Source organism: Anopheles darlingi, chromosome 2 (genome assembly GCF_943734745.1).
Source record: "Anopheles darlingi chromosome 2, idAnoDarlMG_H_01, whole genome shotgun sequence".
Classification (NCBI taxonomy): domain Eukaryota; kingdom Metazoa; phylum Arthropoda; class Insecta; order Diptera; family Culicidae; genus Anopheles; species Anopheles darlingi.
Genome location: NC_064874.1, coordinates 33401903 through 33421902, shown reverse-complemented (window position 1 = coordinate 33421902; position 20000 = coordinate 33401903). Strand labels below are relative to the sequence as shown.

Genomic DNA, 20000 nt, shown 5'->3' with positions numbered 1-20000 from the left:
GCCAAAGCCCAACTGATCCTACTCCGCAATACATCACTGTAACCGGTAAGTAAAGCGCATCAAAGTGCACTATGATTCGTTCTTTTTGAATACGCTGCTGGTATTATCCGAGCACCAAAAGGATCTTCAAATGGCGAGTCATATTTTCAACAAATCAAGTCTGCTAATTACTTACTTCTGCTGTTTATCTACTTGAATATTTGGTCTCCTTTCAACTTGCTAATCGTTGCCTGTTCATACGGTCTACTCCCGAAAATTCCCCGCATCAGGCCATGAAGCGTCACCTGCATTTTTTTAATATACCCAGTAAATCAAAACCTTGCGAGCGTTAAGCGGGCTACACAGGCGCAATATTTTTTATCAATATTTATCGATCGAATACGCAAAATTCGAACTTTACAAAATATTTTCAAATTTCGGAAAATACGCTACATACATCAAAGTAAGCTAAGAATTTACCCCCAACCTCCTAAGTTGCCCAATAATATTGCACATGTTTACTCTTATCCTTCTGAGAATCATCCCATCAGACTATGACTAAGTAGGTTTTGTCATTTTAGACAGGGTTCAGGTTTGAGAGGCGCAACTGAGTTTTGTCAATGTGAGATTCGTATATTGACCTTTCTCCTATTCGAAAGATTTTTTTTGTTGATAATTTGTTTCCTCAAGCCAAAGAAAGTCTGGTTAGCTGCTACCATGATTCCGCGAATCTCTTGTGGTCATATCACGGTCAGTGCTTACCCTTGTCACAACGTAGGCGAGATTTTCGAAAACCCCTTTCTCACATATTTATGCGATAGCTTCAATCATATTTCGCTTAATACAGTATTTTTCCGAATGCCAGCTTTAAAAGTGATTTCGAGCTGAGGCTAATATGGAACGGCAAGCAAGAGAAGCAACAACCGAAAAGTATTTCAAAATGATAGCCTAACTAAGAATTTTATTTAAAACATTATGTAATTCTGTTGGACTTAATGAAAATTCAAGACAATTACTTTCGCAAGCCATCGCGGTTTGATGGAAAACCTGCTGAAAATAGATTTGATGATCCGTTTAAAAACAATGGTAATCGCCTTGTGACATTTTAAATGCTATAAGGAGGTTGTTTTACACTGTTCCTATTCATCGTTGTCTATTCTTTTCTATTTTTTTTTAATTCCTTCTTGTTTAGATATTTCTGTTAGTATCGTACTTAAAGAAAGTGCAGCACAGCCAATAAAAGTTTGCTATTTTCTGTTTCTGTAAAATGCTATTTTGAAAATGCTGATTTTGCATTTGCTAAATGCTGTAAAATGCTATTTTCTGTTAGGAAAAAGGATGTAATGAAAAATTGGAGAAGATTGAACTATGCAGCTGAGACTATAATTTTGAAATATTTATTATTTTTAACACCCTGTTGAGGTAAACATACGGCTCGCCCGTCATTATATATGTTAAAAAAAAACACACCCTGTTGAGGCTATCATTGTGAAAAGCACTGTAGCTCCTTGGGCCGGTTAAGGTTTTTGTATTTGCCTCATCTACCTGCAAACTTGCATTATATTGGAAAATCGTCGACCAATTATATAAATATCACCAAAGATATTTGCAAAGATCTGGGTTGACTTGAAGAGTATAGGCCCGGAAAAAACGACTTCGTAAAGAGTCAGTACTTTTAATCTATTATCACGTTGACGCCTTAGATATCTGCTTATAGTGCCCACTATCATCTTGAAATACGACGGTGGTGAATCATTTTCAGTTGAACGGATTAGTGCTTTGATGGATATCACTAACCGGATAGTTGGTAATGCAAACATTTTCGTTCGAAATCACATCGTTCAATCCATCATTTTGTAATTGGATATTTGATTTCCTGCTTTTTCCTGAGTGTCCCATTTTGCGATCACTTTCGAGTGGGCCGCACACAACGAACCAAGTCAACTAGTGTGATTCGCAACCGGCTGTTGTGCATATGGGGGAGGGCATTTTCTCAGCATACATACCTAGTGGTCGTCCGGCTCAGCCAATTACGTATTTGGTAGGATCATCCCAATCACCTTTTTAAGGTCATCAACTCCGTCCACCGTCAGATGGAGCACACAAATTTTCCTCTTTTCGACAATTGGCACTCTGCGTGACGACACGTGTACCCGATTGGTGTCTCGTCCCTTGGTGTGCGCCATTTCGCTCCTATCCGGGTTCTCGGAATTTCGCATTGAGAGCATTGATCATCGCCTCCTTCTCACCGGGTGCCACGGTTGGATACCACTTGAGTGCTCGGCAGTGGATCGAATCATATGCACACGTGAGGACACTTTCACGGCATGCCGTTACGCAAATCGTACGACAGAATTGGGCACCCAAGCTGACAATGAGATGGATGGGACGGTTGATCGAACTTTGTCGCAGAAAGTTCAAATAAGTTGCTCGAGAGCGAATGGCTTGCGTAGCTATTCACATCTTCCATGATCAAAATTCGTGCCGGAGTACGTAATTTCAGTTCGCTCGAATTCCTACCAGTATGGTTTAACATTGGTTGGCTCGGTTTTTTTTCCGGCACATGACTTGCATGGTCCCATATCTTACGGGATTGATGAAGCCCTCCAAAGATTCCCATCACCCTCAACGAACTCAACGCCCGGCCCAAGTGTGCCCCGTCCCACGTCAAATCAGTGTTGATAAACAACTCATCTTTTGATCTATTATTATCTCGCACAAAAGGATGAGGCGAGGAGGAGAGAGGAGACACCAGCGGTGTGCGGCGGCGGTAGCTACAAAGGTTAGGCTCGCTTTCACTAATGCTCAGCAGCGAGCCCGATCATATCGCTGGTCTCTTAATTAAACGTATCCTTTTTACAATACACACGCACCCCTCCATTCCTGGTGACCGGGCTGAGCAGCGGCCCTTCCTCACTGTTCGACACGACTTGTCAAACACGTCAAAATACATGTAATCAGACACGCTCACTGGCACCGAGACTATCAGCCGGTACGCGGTAATAGAGGGCGAGAGGGGTACAGGTTGGCCGGTACCGGAGCCCTAGACCACCGGTAGAGAGCGTCACAATTAAATGTATCACTTTTAACGGGAAGGCGGCTACGCTACCGCTTCCCCTATTCCGTGGTAAACCAGTGCGCCATCCCTCTTCTCATCCGCCTCGTTGGCTGGAGCGTAATCCCACCTTCAGCTCTTCATCACTCATTATCTCGTCAAGTGGAAAAGCACCCCTACCGACAGTCCGGGCCCTCCTGCCGGCATGCAAGAGCTAAGCGAAAGCAGGAAAGGGAGAGAGAGAGCGAGAGGTCACAGTAGCGTAGCGTGAAAGGATGCGCCAAGAAAGTAAGGATCACAAATTAACAACCTTTCCTTTCGCGTGTTGGTCAACCTTAACATCACTGGCAGCAGCATCAACGAGGGACAGATTATATTAGTGGCAGCCAGCCAGCCATCTAGCTAGCTTGCTTGGCAGCCAGGGAGGCGGTAGAGGCAGCGGTGTAGTAATTGGGGTGAAATTGATACGGTTTCACCTTCTCCCGTATCGCGGGCACTAGGCACACCGTCGCGTCGGCTCTTGCCTCACACCGTTAACGCTTCTTGTTCCCAGTGGAAATCACATTCATCATTATTATCATCATCCGCAACAGCGGCAGCAACAGCAACAACAGTTAGCGAGATCAGACTCCTCCTGCGCAGCGAGCGTTAACTGTTTGTCCTTTCGCGCGACAAAGAAACTCACACCCGGTGACTAGCTAGGGCCACGACGACGATTTTTCGGTCTCTCCTTCCCATCGCCTTCATCAAGAACAGATCACTTCTGGTTTCACCTGTCTGGTGGAACAGTAACGGCAGCATGACTTGACTGCTTTCACCGCGCCACGCAGTAGTAGAACTAATTAAAACTCTTAACTACAAATGTTACCGCTTGCGCGCGCGCTCGCGCTCTTCAATCATTCCCTGCCATGGAGCGTGTGGCGTGTCTGTTCTTCAGTGGATGTAAAGTTTTATCTCTTTAGATCTAAATTTGTTGGAGCGACAGCTAGCGATTGGGAAACTTTTGGGAGGGATGTCGGCTCTTCAGCATCAGATGCTGCTCTGCCTGCTGTCTGTGTTGGTGGTTTTCTAGCTCGTTGGTTCGCCCTTGCAGACGTATGATTTGCGTGGTGTGGATGCAGTAAAGTTTGCTGCTCATAAACGTGGCCGAGCAGAATATTGAAACAACAGCCACATGCGAGTATTATGTTAGTTGCTTTGAGCAACGTGGAACTGCTAACCAGGTAATAAGTATAAACTTTAGATGCCAATAATCAGAGCTCTTTTCTGAGCTTTCTAGTCGAGATCTTGTATGGTTTAGAACAGAGCCCTGGAAGGTGCTTCCTGGCAATTTTAATTAAACCGCTCATCAACTTCTACCTATATGGATTCTAGATTCCCCTATATGATACCGTTCGTATGCTATGCCTCTAGATTTTTTTGTTATGCATGCCTCTGAATATTTCATTTAATAAACATGAGCACAAATAGACGACGATGTCTTAACGGACACACCACCGCAAATTATATTTAATTTGTCTAGGCCCTCAACCCTAGAGAGAGATGGTGGTCAGGCGGTCGGAGGCAGCCTGATAAGTGCACCGCACATTGACTAACGTTGGGGTCAAGTGAGTGACTGGAGAACGAGAAGGACGTTCTTCAATAGAAAAACAACTTCAACGCCGGCGAGCCCTTATTTCCAAATAAAACACTTTCACAAAGGTCCGTCCTCCAGATACGGACGCAATTGATCTTAATCTTCACCACCGCTCACCGGCACACCCAGTGCCCTCGTCGGTGTGGTGCGTATCATCCCTGCTTGATTCTTTGACCCCCGGACCCCGGGAAGAGACTCTTGGTAAATCCGTTCCTGGTAACAATAGCAAAATCCTTGCTGCACCAGGACCTAAGGAGGGATCCGAGCAATGGGGTAGCGCGCAATTGAAGGAAGGGATTGTACGGTGCACACGACGATCACGGTACGCAGCAGTACGGCGGGGAACGACGGGGTGTTTTGGGTGTTCCTACCTTCCAGATCGCTCTATTTGTTTGATGCAAAAAGGACCAACTCGGGATCCGAATCGTCGGGGCACACTATCGAGCGATATGATGCGCACGATACGGGTTCAGGTCGCAGTAGCATCGAGGTGTAGTGAAGCGAATGTAATCCTGAAATAATTAGTCTTGATTGGAAGAATTATCCCCGCCGCTCTCACCGTGCGCCGAGAGGCGAAGGACGCAAGGAAGCAAGCAAAATCCGACGGGGTTGATGCTGCTGCTGCTGATGCGCCGCCCTGCACACACCATGCTGCGATGAAAAACTTGAAAATTGTAAACTTTTTCTTGGACGAATAGGACCCTCTTCTCGTTCTTTGTGTGTTGTTTGGGCTGCTTGACTGTTGCATTCGGAATTAAACTGTCTTCTAGTTTGTTTTTTTTTTAAATATAAGCTTCAAGTTCGCAACAGTATCTGAAAGGGAAAGGGTGTAACGCAACGGGTGACGGCTGACAGGCTAGACCACCAATGATGTACATATGCTTTGCCACCACCACCACCACCAGCACCAAACCACGGTCGACCATCGACTCTTGGCGGTGCTGTTGGACAACATTTGCGCATCAATTAATTAGGATTACAGCTCCGCGGGGTGGCGAACAGGGCCGCAAACCGGACGGCAGACACATCCCTAACTCCCTCTCATGCTGCTGCTGCTGCTGCTGCTGCTGGCGCAATTTCGGATTGAGAGCGAGATTGAAGATTCGAGGGAAAAAACATAATAACCAAACACACGTGAGGTGTGGCGTAAGGTAGGGCGCGCGCGCGCGTGTGCCCCTCGCCCGCTGCCAAGGGTGCAAACTGTCCATCATCTCGGACCGGGAGGACTATAGCACCGAACTCGTTCTCTCTCTCTCTCTTTGCCACCTGTATTCCACTCCATGCTCGGGTAGCGTGTGCGATTAGGGAAAATAATATTCATCAATTGAGTACCGGGAAAAGAAGGGAGGAAGGTCATGGGAGGGGAAGGGGTTCGACAGACCGGCTGGTTGAATATCGTATATAGTGGATGGTACCAGTGGGTCTTCATCGGGCGGGCACTCCAGGATGTGGCTTATGCAACACGTGCCAGCCGGGGCGAGCTATATGCTGCTTCACGGTTGCACGTGCGTTCTACGGGTAATTGATATCAGCTCAGCACCGCTCAGGTGACCCATGGTGAGTCGCTGTGCCGTGCCGAGCCGACTACTTACTTGCTGCTTTCCTCTGTCAATTCTCTGGTGATGCTTATCAAGTGATGAGCGCAAACGCACCACGCATCATCAAGGCCTTTCAATAGCATGTTAACGTTTATTTCAATACTTGTAGCACGGAATCGCGGTACCGAGTGTTTGTACGTATCAAGCGAGCACCCACGGTTAGACGGGCCATCGTATCCTTATTGTCATCCCGATAAACAAGTTGAACACATGATATACACACACGGAATGGCGATGACTGTGTTGGGGCAAGAGCGCGCCCTCTGCCACTCAGCAACAGGTGAACGGCTTCCCATTCTCCCTGCTGATAGGCAGGGATCGATATCCTGATCGAAATCGCATCTCGGCCAACTCTCGATTCCCATTGTTGTTGTCGCTCCATTCTTTTGCTGCTTATCGATTTGATGGGTAAAATTTAAAACGATAAATAAAGCGACGGTCGGATCCTGAAGGATCGATTAAGATTCTTTTGTCGCGAATCCTACTTCGCTGGCCAACCGTGCGATAAGCTAGCCCGGCCGGCAAGGATTGCGTACGCTACGTACTATCGGTGGCCAGCTGAGTGGGTTCACACAGCGCAGCTTATACTGTTCACGTCGTTTGAAGGCATTTGTCAAGCCAGCAGAGACAGCCGTACCGTTGTCGCTTTGTCCTTTGATCGTGTGTTGCGGCAGATGTTGTAAGGAATGTTTCTGTAAATCAGATCCTGGGTAGTAGTATAATCATTGAAAAATCTTTATTGGTCAATATTTGTCGGGATAGCTTGATGTAAACTTACGATAGACAATAAACGAGAGTAGTTTACAATAGTTTATAATTTTTACAGCATTTTTTTGCTTTAGAGTTGATTTCTGCGGCGTTCCAAAATGCAAAACAATATATTTGTGATAAGCTATTAGCTTATTGTAAGCTCTATTTGTTCTTTTATCAGTACATTTGCCGTTTGAAATGCGCTATGTAACCATATAACCATAATCATCAATATGGTCATATGATCGCATTATGGTAATCTTCTTTGATATTTCTACCAATTTGTTTGTAAATCATAACTTGAACACTGTAAACATCATGGTTATATTACTTGGTGTATAACTGCATAAGTTGGAGTTTTCCATTCACTATCTCCAATCAACAGTTACGTTTGGTTAGGATAAAGGTTTACACTCAGGTATTTTGATCAGCCCTGTGTGCCACAACCGGGTGCACATGTCCATTGTAATCTTTGGTAAAACGCAATACTGAAACAATTTCCATCCGACATAACAACATAACTTTTCCGAATGAAATGGGTTTTGAAGTGGTTCGTTATTAACTTTGATGCAACTAAATGGAATGTCCTTACACCGTCTTGTCTTGTATGCCCCGCTCCAACGCACGCCACACATATACACTTATTGCAATACTCGTGGTCTGCACTTTTATAACTCTTCATCTGTGCTGCTCAGAAGGAACATACTGGCTAAGGAATTCACAGTGTTCCTGTGTCCTGGACCTGAACATGAGTTCCGAAATTGGCTCGAAATATGTGCCCGCCCTACGACCACCGACAACCCCGTTACCACCGAGCAGCATCAACTGTTGCAATCTCGGTTCCTTTCCGATCTATAGGGCTTCCGTACTGCGCTCTACTACAGACTGACTGTTGCGTTTGAACTTGAACTAAAGAATCTGGGTATTAAAACACAATCAACCATGAACGTTTGTCTGCAAGGGCGTCCGTCCTTCCCGACCATTCGTGGTTCGTCCACTATGACCACTTGGCAAACTCAAACCGAACCCGCTCGCTCACAGCTCATAATTGCATTCCACTATCTCCACTCAGTAGCAACAGCAGCACCAGATGCAAGTCCACTTTGGTGTGGAGAAAGGTGGGATTCTGAAGCCACACGCGTTCGCATGTAAGCGTTACTGTGAAGAGCAGACCCAGACTTCCGGTATTTCCGGCCCACGGGATGTATGAACCTTGCCTCGGATGGCTCGAGTGGTGTGGCTTAGTTTTTTTGGTGTTTCTTCGTAACACCACTGGCCACCCGTACCATCCCGTGGCCATGTCCATGTCCATGTTGCGTTGGAAGAATTTCACAGTTGGAAAGTATGTTTTTCCCGTTCCTGTCCCGGCTGCATCCATTAAAGGGAGGAGTGATGAGGAGGGGTATGCCATGCCAAACGTGGCCATGTGTGTTGTCGTCGACGCCACAAAGATGAAAGTTACTCGTACCTGCCTGCGTGCGTGTGGTTAGAGAGGTGCTACTCGAAGTCAGGATATGACAACGAAAGCACATGTCGGCACCGAGGTTTCGGTCTCGCATCCACGGTTGCGGTCATCACCTGCAGCATGAGTCCGCCAGGACACCTATTCCTGACGAAACCACCACCACCACCACATCATCAGCTCCTCATTGATGCGAGCATGCCCGAACTAGCAACGCACCAGAGGACGACAGCACTGAGGAGACGACGGCCATCATCGACGGCCAACATCGCTACAGCTCACGGACCTGCTGCTGCTGTTCGGCGTAGATGTCATGCGCGGCATCTCATCTCACCGGGCGAGGCGAGTTTTCGGCACTTCATCTCGTGCTCTCATGGTCGGACGGGGCGGAGCTTAACGCACGCCGTTCCAGGATATGCGTGCATTATTCGGAGAAGGACACGCAGCGTTTACGCCCCCTTTTTGCACCAGCGCATCCCTGTCTCCTACCACTCACCGCCAGAAACTGGTACTACCTGGGCACTACCGCTGACTGCTGCTGAGGCTGACGACATTTTGAAGCCGCCGGAGATGAAGTCCTTTCAGCTGCGCTCTCAAGGACATAAAAATCGAAATCTCTTCTCGTTCAGTCGATGCGATCGTGGCTGACAGGGACCTGAGAGAGAGAGAGGAGACGAAGCAGAGCGGCTACGGTGCCACATCGTGAGAAGCCCTTGTCTCGCCTCGCGCCTCGAGCCAATCGTCAATAACAAACCAATTAGCCTTATCACAATCCGGCTGAGCGACGGATCACAACCAAAGAAGGCTAATATAGAAATGTGTACAGATGTTTCTTAAAGTTCCGAATGATGGCACTGCTCCTTATGATGACCACACCTTCCGAGTTGCTCGAGGAGGACGTGTCTGTGTGTGTAGGAAAGGATCCGTTCTAGAAATGGCCAGAAGAAACCGTAAGCACAGCACAAATCAGAGTCCTGGCGCCAGTATGTCACCTACCACCCATCCCTGGTCAGACATCCATCGATGGAGGCGGCAGACGACACTGTTTTTGAAACGTTTGTCCATCGAATCTTGACCAAAAAAAAGCATCCTTCTCGGATGTGCCACTGGTGGTTCAGGAGGGGACAGGACACTGTGGACACTGTTTACGCCGGTCCCGCCGCTAGTATCGAGACGATGTTTTGATTGTACTGCCCGCGCAGAACGGTCGACGAAGCGGCAGGTCCTCTACGTTACTACTGGTGCTTCGTCCTGTGATTCTCATCCCACCAATACCACGGCCATGTACCGACTGCGTCGTCGTCGTCGTCATCGTCGTTTGCGCGAGACGAACCGAATGATGAGGGATGATGATCAAATGATAGAGGGAAGGCGAGAGGTTACGTTGCGTGTTGCGGTTGTAGCTGGATTGGCTCGGATTGGTTTGCGGATCGGAGAGAAGAGAGCAGAAGGGCGAAGGAAACGGACGGAACCGTACGCATCAAGCCGACCGAGCAAAACCGAGAAAGGACTAAGATCCCGACGAGCAGCAGCAGAGGCGGACTGAGCGAGACAGTGCGCTATCCCGGAAGTTGCTAGAGGGGGTAAAAAGCGCACAGAGCAAGCACCACCGCCGCCGTCAGCAAGGACTAGGATATGATGCTACTCGGGAGAGTCGCGCGAGCACCACACCACCGACGTCGGCGAGATGGCCGAGAGTGGCTGGATGATGTGACTGGCTGGCGGCAGCAGGGGTGTTCGGAGTTGCTGGGCGGAGCGTGGCAAGCGTGGCGGGTGAGCAAGCAGGCGGCGGCTGGCTAGCTAAAGCTTGGCTAGCTTGCCATCCACATCCGGGACACGACCGGTGCACCAGGGGATAGATTTCGGTATCGAATTCAGTTCACTCTACACCGTCGCGTTGTCCTGGCCCGTTGCTAAGGCTCGTCGTTCGCAACTTTGACTCGCGCTCTCTTTTGCTGCCACTCTTGCCATCGCACAGTGTCGTCCGTCTACTGTCCTGTCTTGTTCTGTGAAAGAGCCTTCGCCGAGGCTTCACCAGGTGTTGCCGCTGGCATCTCAAGGGAGGGTGTTGAGGTGTGCACGATGCACGATTGCACCGTTCGAGATGCATTGATTGAGTGCAAATGCCCCGGCCGTATTTGTTGTATCTCTCGCGCGTTATTTGTGTGTGTGTATGTGTGGGTACCGTGACTTCGACCACCAGTAATTCCATAAGATCATCATACTCGCGTCCATTGCATTCGTTAACAAAGGACGTTAGGTGTAGTTGTGTCTGTATTGATAAACCCCCGTTTGCAGTGAGTCCATTCTTGAGGAGTGTGGCGCCTGTTAAATTATTGTGCGTTCGATCACTGCAGCAATACTGGCTGCAGCAGAAGCAGCAGCAGCCAGTAGCTTCACTTTCACTCTCAGTGACACCTGGAAAGGATTGGCGGACTGAAGGTGTCGAGTAACGGAGGAGGCACCGACTGGATAGAGTGCAACAGATAGATTAGCTTGGTGGTGTGGTATGTTTGCAGATTGGCCGGAGTGAGCAAAGCGCACGAAACCGAACCACCACCTCAAGAGGATTGTACCAGCAACGGCACCACCACACCATCCATCACCACCGTCATCACACACCATCATCACATTCATTCACTATCGATTTGCCCGATTGAAAGGCTCGAGACTCTGGGAGAGAGTGGAGGTGATTCGCTGATGCTGCGTCACGACGACAACGCCGACAACGACAACGACGACGAGCGGGTGACGAGGGCTGCTACCTTCGGCTGAGAACCGCTCGAGCGTCCTCGCCGTGTGCCTCGGATGCAAAATCAGGCCACCTCGCTGGCTCTGGGCTCTGGAGTGATCTAACCTACATCCCGACCGGTACTCCCAAACCTACGACGCCGACGACGACGACGACGCCGACGACGACGACGACGCCTCCACCGGTTGCATCCCAGTGTCCGATCGGTTTCCTATGGTTACTACCGATTGGCTCGTATCGCACTTCAACGAGCCCAGCCGTCCGCCCGTCTGCCCCCGTGGGTACCGGTGTCAAGTGTTCCTGAGAAAAGACGGTCCCGACCGTTGCCAGCTGCAGCAACCTTGGCATCTTGGACCCTCCCACCTCGCGTACCTCTGGTTGCTTCGTGTCATGCTAACTACTAGCCAGCAGCAGTATTGTCCTTGACATTACCCATCGCACAACAGGAAACAAACAGCAACAACAACAACACCGATACCGACAGACTTAAGTTAAAGCTCGCACACTGGAACCATTCAGGGACCCATATGTTCGAGGAAAGCATCCCTTCGGGTTGCTAGTGTCTAGCACGTGTGCTTGAGAAACTAGTTGATGGTGGGGTCAAAGGGTGCACTTCATCGACGGCTCCGAAGTCGATCGCATCAGGAAGAAGGAGGAAGGGTGTAAATCATCAGTATACTAAGAAAACGCGACGGGAAGCTGCCAGCAACGTTCCTACGCGCCATGATGTACAACAGGCGTTGCAACAACATGACCTACTGTGGAAAGTCCTACTCGCTGCACAACTCATGTAAAGTACCTTAAGGGTCTCACCATACTGACCTCATTCCACTTGCATTGCTGGTGTTCTCTATTATCGATTACTTTCGTTCAAGAAATTGCATTCCTATATTTTACGTACGAATTATGAGTAGAATAACTGAATGATGGCAATGATGATCATTACAATGTTTACACTGTGTGTTAAAAAAAAGTACATTGCTCCGTTTTATTAGAAAATGGTTGATGCGCCTTGCTGTGAGTTTGTTCGATTCTGCGGACTTTGAACACGCGTCAAATGCATCATAACTTTGAAACCAAAAGCGTGCATTAGTCTTTTGATCTTTCGAAAACGCTGTTGTATCGGTACATTATTGACGAGGCATCCCAGAGGGGTTTTTTTAAAATCTATTTTGCGTGTACGTTGCTTTTAATGAGATCATAGCACAATTTATTCAATTCGAATTAATAGCACAGTTATCGGGAAAATGAGTTTTTTTTTCTTCAAATGTACTAATGTCAAAAACTGTTGTAGTGAAATTGGCATAAAACCTCCAAAGTAGGAAAGCTTTTCAACTCGGTAAAAACCATGATTTTCTTTTCGCTAACTATTTCGTTCCGCTGTTGCTATTTGCATCCCAAAACTTGCTATGGTTTAGCGACGGTTCTCTAGAGCTGCTCATGTCGCGGCTGTATTTTTGTTTCTTTTATCATAATTCATCACTTAATACTCCTCCAAGGTTTAAGTTACTTATGGCTTTACCATAAACATATAAACTTTGACTATTTCGTCAAAATATCTTCCAAATTTGCGTTTGCATCACTTTAGAGAAAATGTAAATACTTGGGTTTAGATAAACGTTTGTTGCCCAATTTAAGCAAATGAAATATGTCTTCTTCGATAACACTTTTAAAAAATAGACTATCCATCACTTTATTGCAATTTTCGTATGTTTCATGAATGACTTCTTGGTTTTTGGTCTATCCCATTTTTAAAACTTCTCTATTTTAAATTTTTAAAATTTCCTTCATTTTGAGGTTTTCATTCTCGATCTCTTCTCCCTCCTATTACTATTGGTTGCGGTTCGTTCTGTGTGTTACGTGTTTCAAACGCTTGCCAAAGCGATGATCTCTGTTTTGTTAGCCAGAACCCTTGGTCTTTGCCCGTCGATAGTTGACTCCGATGATGTCCATTTGCCCCTTGGACCTTCCTTTTTAATACGTACAATAACTTTTTGTAAAGTTATGGCTCGCCATAATAACTCGATGACATTTTGGAAAAATATGCTGAATCCATACACATCCTCGTACACATAAAACATCCAATCACCTTCCCTATCCCCAACGGCTGAAGGATAACAACCTTGGACCCCCCCCCCCTCCCCCCCATCGGAAGGCCAATAGAAGGACAAGGCAACATTAATTGCCGATCCCACGAGTGCTCCAGATAACGACAGCTTTCGGAGTGCTCCACGCAGCTCCTCCACATCCCATTCGACGCACACACACACACGCCCGCATACGCCCAGGACCATAGATCCTGCTCCTTCCGCCATGTGGCACGTGCGCAATGTCTCCTCGCTCTCTCCCGTGCTTCTGCTCCTGCTGGGCGTTACAAGAAACACCAAGGAGGTGGCGCAAGAAGGGCAAGTGTTTGCAGCTTCCGCGCAGAACGCGTAACGCGCATTCTTTGCCGCGTTTATGGTTATTGCAGTTTTAATTCGCGCTCTCGCTGTTTGGTTTCGGCGCCCTCTCCTTTGTGTTGTTTCCCATTTTTCGAATTAGCGGAGCCATTTTTACGAGCCGATTCCCAGTGCCGAGGGTCGCCTTTGCTCCGGTGGTGATCCGCCCACAACACACACAACGCCACATGGCTTTATGCACACGCGTCCGTCCGTCCGTTCCGTTCCGTGTCCGTCCGTGTACGCCATTTGCCAGGAAATCCAATCAACATTAACTTTATGTGTCCCGCACTTCCGCGTCTACGCGCTTCCATGCTCTGGGCCCCGGTGACTGCGACTGCGAACGCGGCGCCATAACGCGCCAACAAAACATCCCACATTATGATGTTTCGGTTTTCGGTTAAGTCGTGAAATAACAATATCCACCGCACACGCCTTATCTTCACACGCCCGTCAGCATCCCCCAGTCTCCGGTGGCATTCACTCCTCCTCCTTACCTAAAAGCCGATCCCCGCGTGTATGTGCTATCCTAATCGAAAAAGTGTTTTCTGCTGACGCCATGCGATATCGTTTCCTGCTCCTCCTTCCCTCGGTCCTCCTCGGTCGGTGGCTTAAGTGCATTAGTATTTTTATGTGTTTATGGCTCGCAAGTTTCGTGCGCAAACCCGGGGCGTCAAGAGTCAGCAGTGCTCCTTCTTCCACGGTTTTATGGACTCATAACTTCGGTCTTGCGCCAACCGGCAGCAGACCACCCGCGAGTGGTGTAGGGGACGGGGGGCGACGCAGCCCTGAGATGGCATTCCGACGCGTGGCTCAGAGCACGGCTTATCCACGACACACCCAACGGATCAGTTTGATTGCAAAAATGATGCTGCCCCAGCCATGCTTCGTTTGGGGGGAGGAAGTAGCGCTACACTCCAGCGGCAGCATCAGCAGCAGCAGAATGGAATGGAAACTTCGATCCATTCCGGGACCGAGGACCGTAAAGGTTGAAGATCCTTGAATCGTGGCGTATCCTTGAGGCAGCTCCCATTAGAATCAATCCTTACAGCAAACTATCTCCGGTTATATGAACCAATTCAGCTCGTTCCGATTTTCCAACGCCCGGCGGACTGCAATCGCAGCGCGCGATCTCGTGTGCAATCATTCATGTTGCAATTGTCCGTTTGAAATCAAATGGCAAGCACTTTGAGAACGAGCAAACGCAACAATAGAAGCGACAATCAGCGTACGTGATGCAGTAGTGCTAGATTTCACTCTGCACTGCTGACTGAACTAGATTGATTTATCGTTTTATAGCACAAGCCGGAAGCCACAGACGGGGAAGTGAGGCCTTATCTCTCTATCCCTATTATTTATAGGTCTCCAGGCTCCGTGCCTTTCGTTAGTGGGTTTTTGATGTGGTTGAATTTGAGACAGCCCGCAGTGTTCGGGGCTGCACGAAAACTAGAGCATATTGCACGGAAGAAACATGCGAGACAAGCGGAAAACCAGAGGAATGATTTTCTCTGTTTCTTTTTTCTTTGTTGGGGTTGTTGCGGAGGAATTCTTGATAATTTTTCTTGGACCGTGGATGCAAAAGCATAACCTCTACGCACCGTCTACGAGGCAGACAGAAGAATCCTATGCGGTCCCGGGCTCCCGGATGGACGCTTCTCGGAATCAGGAGGCGATTGCGCCGATGCGTGTGTTGCATCGTGTTGAAATTGGTGCAATAAAAACCCTGTCCCAGCAGCCCACTCCTCGGTCTCGTCGTTGTCAGCGAGTTGCGTCCTTGTGGCATCCTCCTTTTGCCTCCTTCCTTTGCACCCTTTATTGCGAACGCATTTTTTTTTGGTTTGAAACGATTTCTCTACGATTTTTTTGTTGTTTCTAATCCTTTGTCCCTCTACAAGCATACGGAATCGAGATATGCTTGTTTCGTTTTTTTGTGTGTGTTGCTCGATGCTTCCGTCATTGGAAGGAACGTCCTGCTACAACGGACACGGACACTGCGCGCTGCAACGTTTAAAACCTACCCACACAGCAGCGTTACAAATCAATGGATTCGCTGAGTGCTGCGACCGCCCAGTGGGATGTTTATGTTGTTTTACTGGAAATGTTTTCCAATTCCAGCTAAATTGATTGCTCCTTCGTGTTACCGTGTTTGCATTTTGCAATTGGTCACTCTAGCCATATCGATACATGACCTGCTGGGTGTTTGCATGATGGTTCGTTCGTTTGCAGGAGTTTTATTGGTGCATTCAACAACAACCCTTCGAACCATTTCTGCTGTTCGGCATGCACTTTATGATGTTTTTTATTCACGACTTTCCATTTACAGCGGCATCGAGAGGAATGTGAAACGTGTCGAGCCTACATTTAGAGCTTTTTGCATTCCTTTTCCTTCGTGTATTTTAGCTGCCATTTACTTACTTCAAACGAACATGTTTGTCAGATTACGTGTCCGGCATCGTCGGTCATCCAGCTCGATGGACAGCTAGCTTAGCCAGCCATCCGGTTGTGCATTAGGAAAATTAATATTTTTTATTCCTCAAAAACCATTAGCTTAATGAGCAACATCCTTTTATTTTTTTATATCGTTAACGATAAGGATGATGGCAATCTGTTCGAAATATTTCAATTTTTGTTTAGAAAAAAGTAGCAACAAATATGAAATTAAAAAGAAAGTAATCCTGAGTTTGGGACTAGGTATAATCAAAACTCAATTTGAATATGCTTGGGTATGAGTCGTTAAAAAAAAGCGTAGAAATAACCAACAAATGTTACATTCCTTCTTTGAATGCGAAAAAATATTAATTCACCAATGTTCACCATTTGATGTCGAGTTTGTGTTAATCTGAACACTATCTTATTAGTCGCTAGCATTGCTGTGGTTATCCAGAGTATTGTACTTTTCCTAATGTTTTTTTCAGCTTATCATGGTTTATCTTGTATATAGAAAATGTTTGAAAATGCTGGAATGGTTTTATTATATAATGGAATGGTTATGTATTTAAAATAAGAAAACAATCGTTGTGGTCTCTTCTCCTACAGATTAAAAACTGTACAGGGTGCGCCATCTTGGCAGGATCTGTTTAAATGTTGAACAACTTCGTCATTTTTCAGCCAGTTTGGATAAATCGGCCACATTCTGAATTGTCAGCCTTTATCATTTTAGCCATGGATCGATACACGCCAAAAAAGTGTGCTAAAATTGTACATTGAAAATAATTGTTTAACTGTAAAAACTGTGCGTACTTATCGTAAGAATCATGGGACACATTCAGCGATTCCTGCGCTATTTTTTCTGTGACAATATTTGAACTGTATGTCTGCAAACCAAAGACTATTATGGAACTGAAGGCAAATATCAGAGCGGAGATTACTCGTATTACACTCGAAATGTTATCAACTACCATGCAAAATACCCAAAATGGATATCATTTTCAGAATGAACATTTAAATAGTTCCTATCTAGATGGTACCCTGTAACCATCACCCTGTAGTGTAACTTACATTATTAAGAATTTTTTTTTTCGATAACGTTTCTGTTGAAGAAGAATGTTTTGTTTTATTGTTTTGTAAATTAAATTAAATAGTTTTGCATAAATTAAACGCCATGTCAAACTGTATGTTTGTGCCATCGCAAAAACCTCCGTTTCCTACTTCATCTCTATACGGATGGTTTGTGATAATTCTTTTGTTTTGTTCTTCTCTTATCATATTAAGCTTGCGGAATCCTTCGAGCTGACTCATTTCGCGTGAACCTTTTTCTGCTAATTCCGAGAGTTTTGTTTAGTCTTAGTCAACTTAGTCTTCAACTTCAACTTAACCTATGTAGCTAGAACTTCCGCGATCATGAAGCATACCGCAGAGAATGAAACATTCCAACCATCGGTACACCATCGAGCCGGCTCATGTTTTATGTGCACGCCAGCCGGTTCGTAATTTAACGGAAATGATAAAATGTTATCGCTAAAAAAAACCACGAAAATGGATGACGCTTCTTCCGTACGACGCATGTGATGGTGCAGAATGTGTAATTTTGAGTGCGCGAAACAGCCCGGGTGGTGGCTCCCCACCCATCAGCATCAGCCTGCGGTCGTCAGGGCGTGGAATTAGAGTCACAAAATCGCTCGAGGATTCCATTTTTACGGAAGCTCTCGCCTTCGGATCGCAAAACAATGCCCGCATTCTGAGGAAGCAATAAAAAATCATCTTTTTCCATCGTTCCACGGTGTGGGGTAGAGGTCGGACCACATCCGTGGGGCATTCGCACATGCTATCCGCGCAACATCTTATGCAGCTATTGAGCCAACCAAACATGCTCTACCATCTGCCTATCTGTACCCTATCCTAGCCGCTTCCACGACACATCTTTGATTGTTTGACATTTGAAGTAAAATCCTGCCGTTCGGGATTCGGCAAACGTACATACACACACACACACACACACACACACACACACACACACACACACACACACACACACACACACACACACACACGTCAACTCTCAGACAGGCAGGCAGGCAATCGTCGTGTACCACCGTGCGCGCACTTGGTTCGCGCGCTGTGGCGGCCATGATGCTTTTCCCGCTTTCCACCACTGTGCTGTGCTATGTGCTGACTGGCATTCTAGGTACCGCTCCCTAGAACCGATCTCGGGTCATCATTGTGCTTCGCAAACTGTGCTCTGTACCCAATCTTCCATTTCTGGCATCTGGTCGGTTTCGAGAGGGCGGACGCGACATCATCCCGAGTCCAGAAAGATGACTCAGGACGAGGGTACCGCCAACCACCGACTTTCGGTCTTTCAGCCAACCAGCCAGCCAGCCAGCCTCATTGTGCTGCGCTTCCACGCTATTCAGCGAAAAATGGGAAATGAAAAGCAAAAAAGTCCGGAAAATTCTTTCAAGAAATGAAATGAATCACCACCACCACCGCACGCACACGCCCCTCCCTTCTTCTGTTGGTGCTTTGGCTATCATCCTTCATTCAATGGGGCTCGCGCTTTATCATCGTCGTCCTGCCAAATCCAAAAATATAAACCCCCCTCATCCCCAGCAGCAGCAGCGGCAGCATCAAGTAGGAACCAAGAAGCAGAGGAGGAGGACACCCTCTGGAAGGCAAAATTGCTTCCCTTCCGTAGCTCCGGTAGAAAATTCAAATGTCCTCGCTCTGGGCGCCAAACAAGAAGGATATTCTGTGGAGGTGGTGATGCAGGGTGGTGGTGCAGGGAGGGGAGGGTTTTGTGGGATGGAAAATTCTGCACAATTTTTACGGCTTCATTGAGCAATCGACGACCGTTGGTCGCTGCTAGCCAGCGGGCCAGAAGCAGGCAGAGCAGCAGCCAGCCCCTCTTTCAATTCGGTTTCATCGAGCCCCGACAGCCGGCATCTTGTCGTCGTGTCCCGCTTACATGCTGTACGCTTGGAACACGCTTTATGTCCCATCCCTATATCCGCAAACGCACAAGAGTCAGCATCCCGCATGGTCACGCAGGGAAAACGAACGAACGCAGCTAGGGGAGAGGGAAACGAAAAAGCAAATGGGAACCGATGCCGCCGGGGGGTGCAGTGAAGTCGAAAGGAAAACAAGATGGCCGGATCGGCGGATTCATGGTTCGCGGAGTTACACCTCACTTCCTCCCTCTCTCGTTCTCTCTGTTTCTCTCTCTCTTTCGCCCTCGTGCTGCAGTCCAGCTGAATCGTTTCCCGCAAATGGCGCATGTAGAGCGGTGGGCAAGAAGGAGGATGCTAGCGACATTTGAATTTCCTTTGATAGGTTGTCTGATGCTTTCTGGGGCTTTGCAACAACACCAGATGCTGCTGCTGGACGTAGAGAGGATTTCCGCTGTGCGGTGGACGATATTTTTTTCCAAACTTGTGTGTGTACATGTATTTTTGGTTTAATCCGATTTTTCTCAATTTCCCGTCATCATCGTTTCCAGCTTGTTTTATCATCATTTCTCGATTGCTCCAACGCGTTTTCCACAAAATGGCTGACGACGAAAAAATAATCGTTCCTAATGCGCCTCGTTTTCCTTCTTCTTCCTTGTTCCTCAGTTTCATCGGCCGACAATGTGCCCAACCATCACACGTACGTGCAGTATGTCGACTCGGACATGTACACCACCGCCAACCAAGGACAAACGCAAATGTAAGTCCCCGTACCATGTCTGGCTTTTTTTTTACTTCCCTTTTTATTGTCCTAATTGATTATGTGTATTGCTAGCGATAAAGCGCTTTAGTGATTAGGTGCCCTAATTGAAAATGATCGATTTGAGTTCCGTCCGCAGCATTTTGTTACCACCGACCAGCAATTCCGTCGACGATCGACGGC

The 20000-nt window shown here is 47.2% G+C and overlaps 1 protein-coding gene across 2 annotated transcripts in view; it reads left to right on the top strand.

Moving 5' to 3' along the window:
* The window catches only part of LOC125949117 (transcription factor RFX3), a 31209-nt gene that overhangs the window by 2798 nt on the left and 8411 nt on the right, over window positions 1-20000 (top strand). For both annotated transcript variants that reach the window (XM_049675842.1, XM_049675841.1), the window contains exons 4-5: window positions 1-45; window positions 19724-19817. The exon at window positions 1-45 is cut by the window's left edge and continues 187 nt beyond it. In XM_049675842.1, coding sequence (XP_049531799.1) covers window positions 1-45; window positions 19724-19817 — 139 coding nt within the window. The remainder of the gene's footprint in view (window positions 46-19723; window positions 19818-20000) is intronic.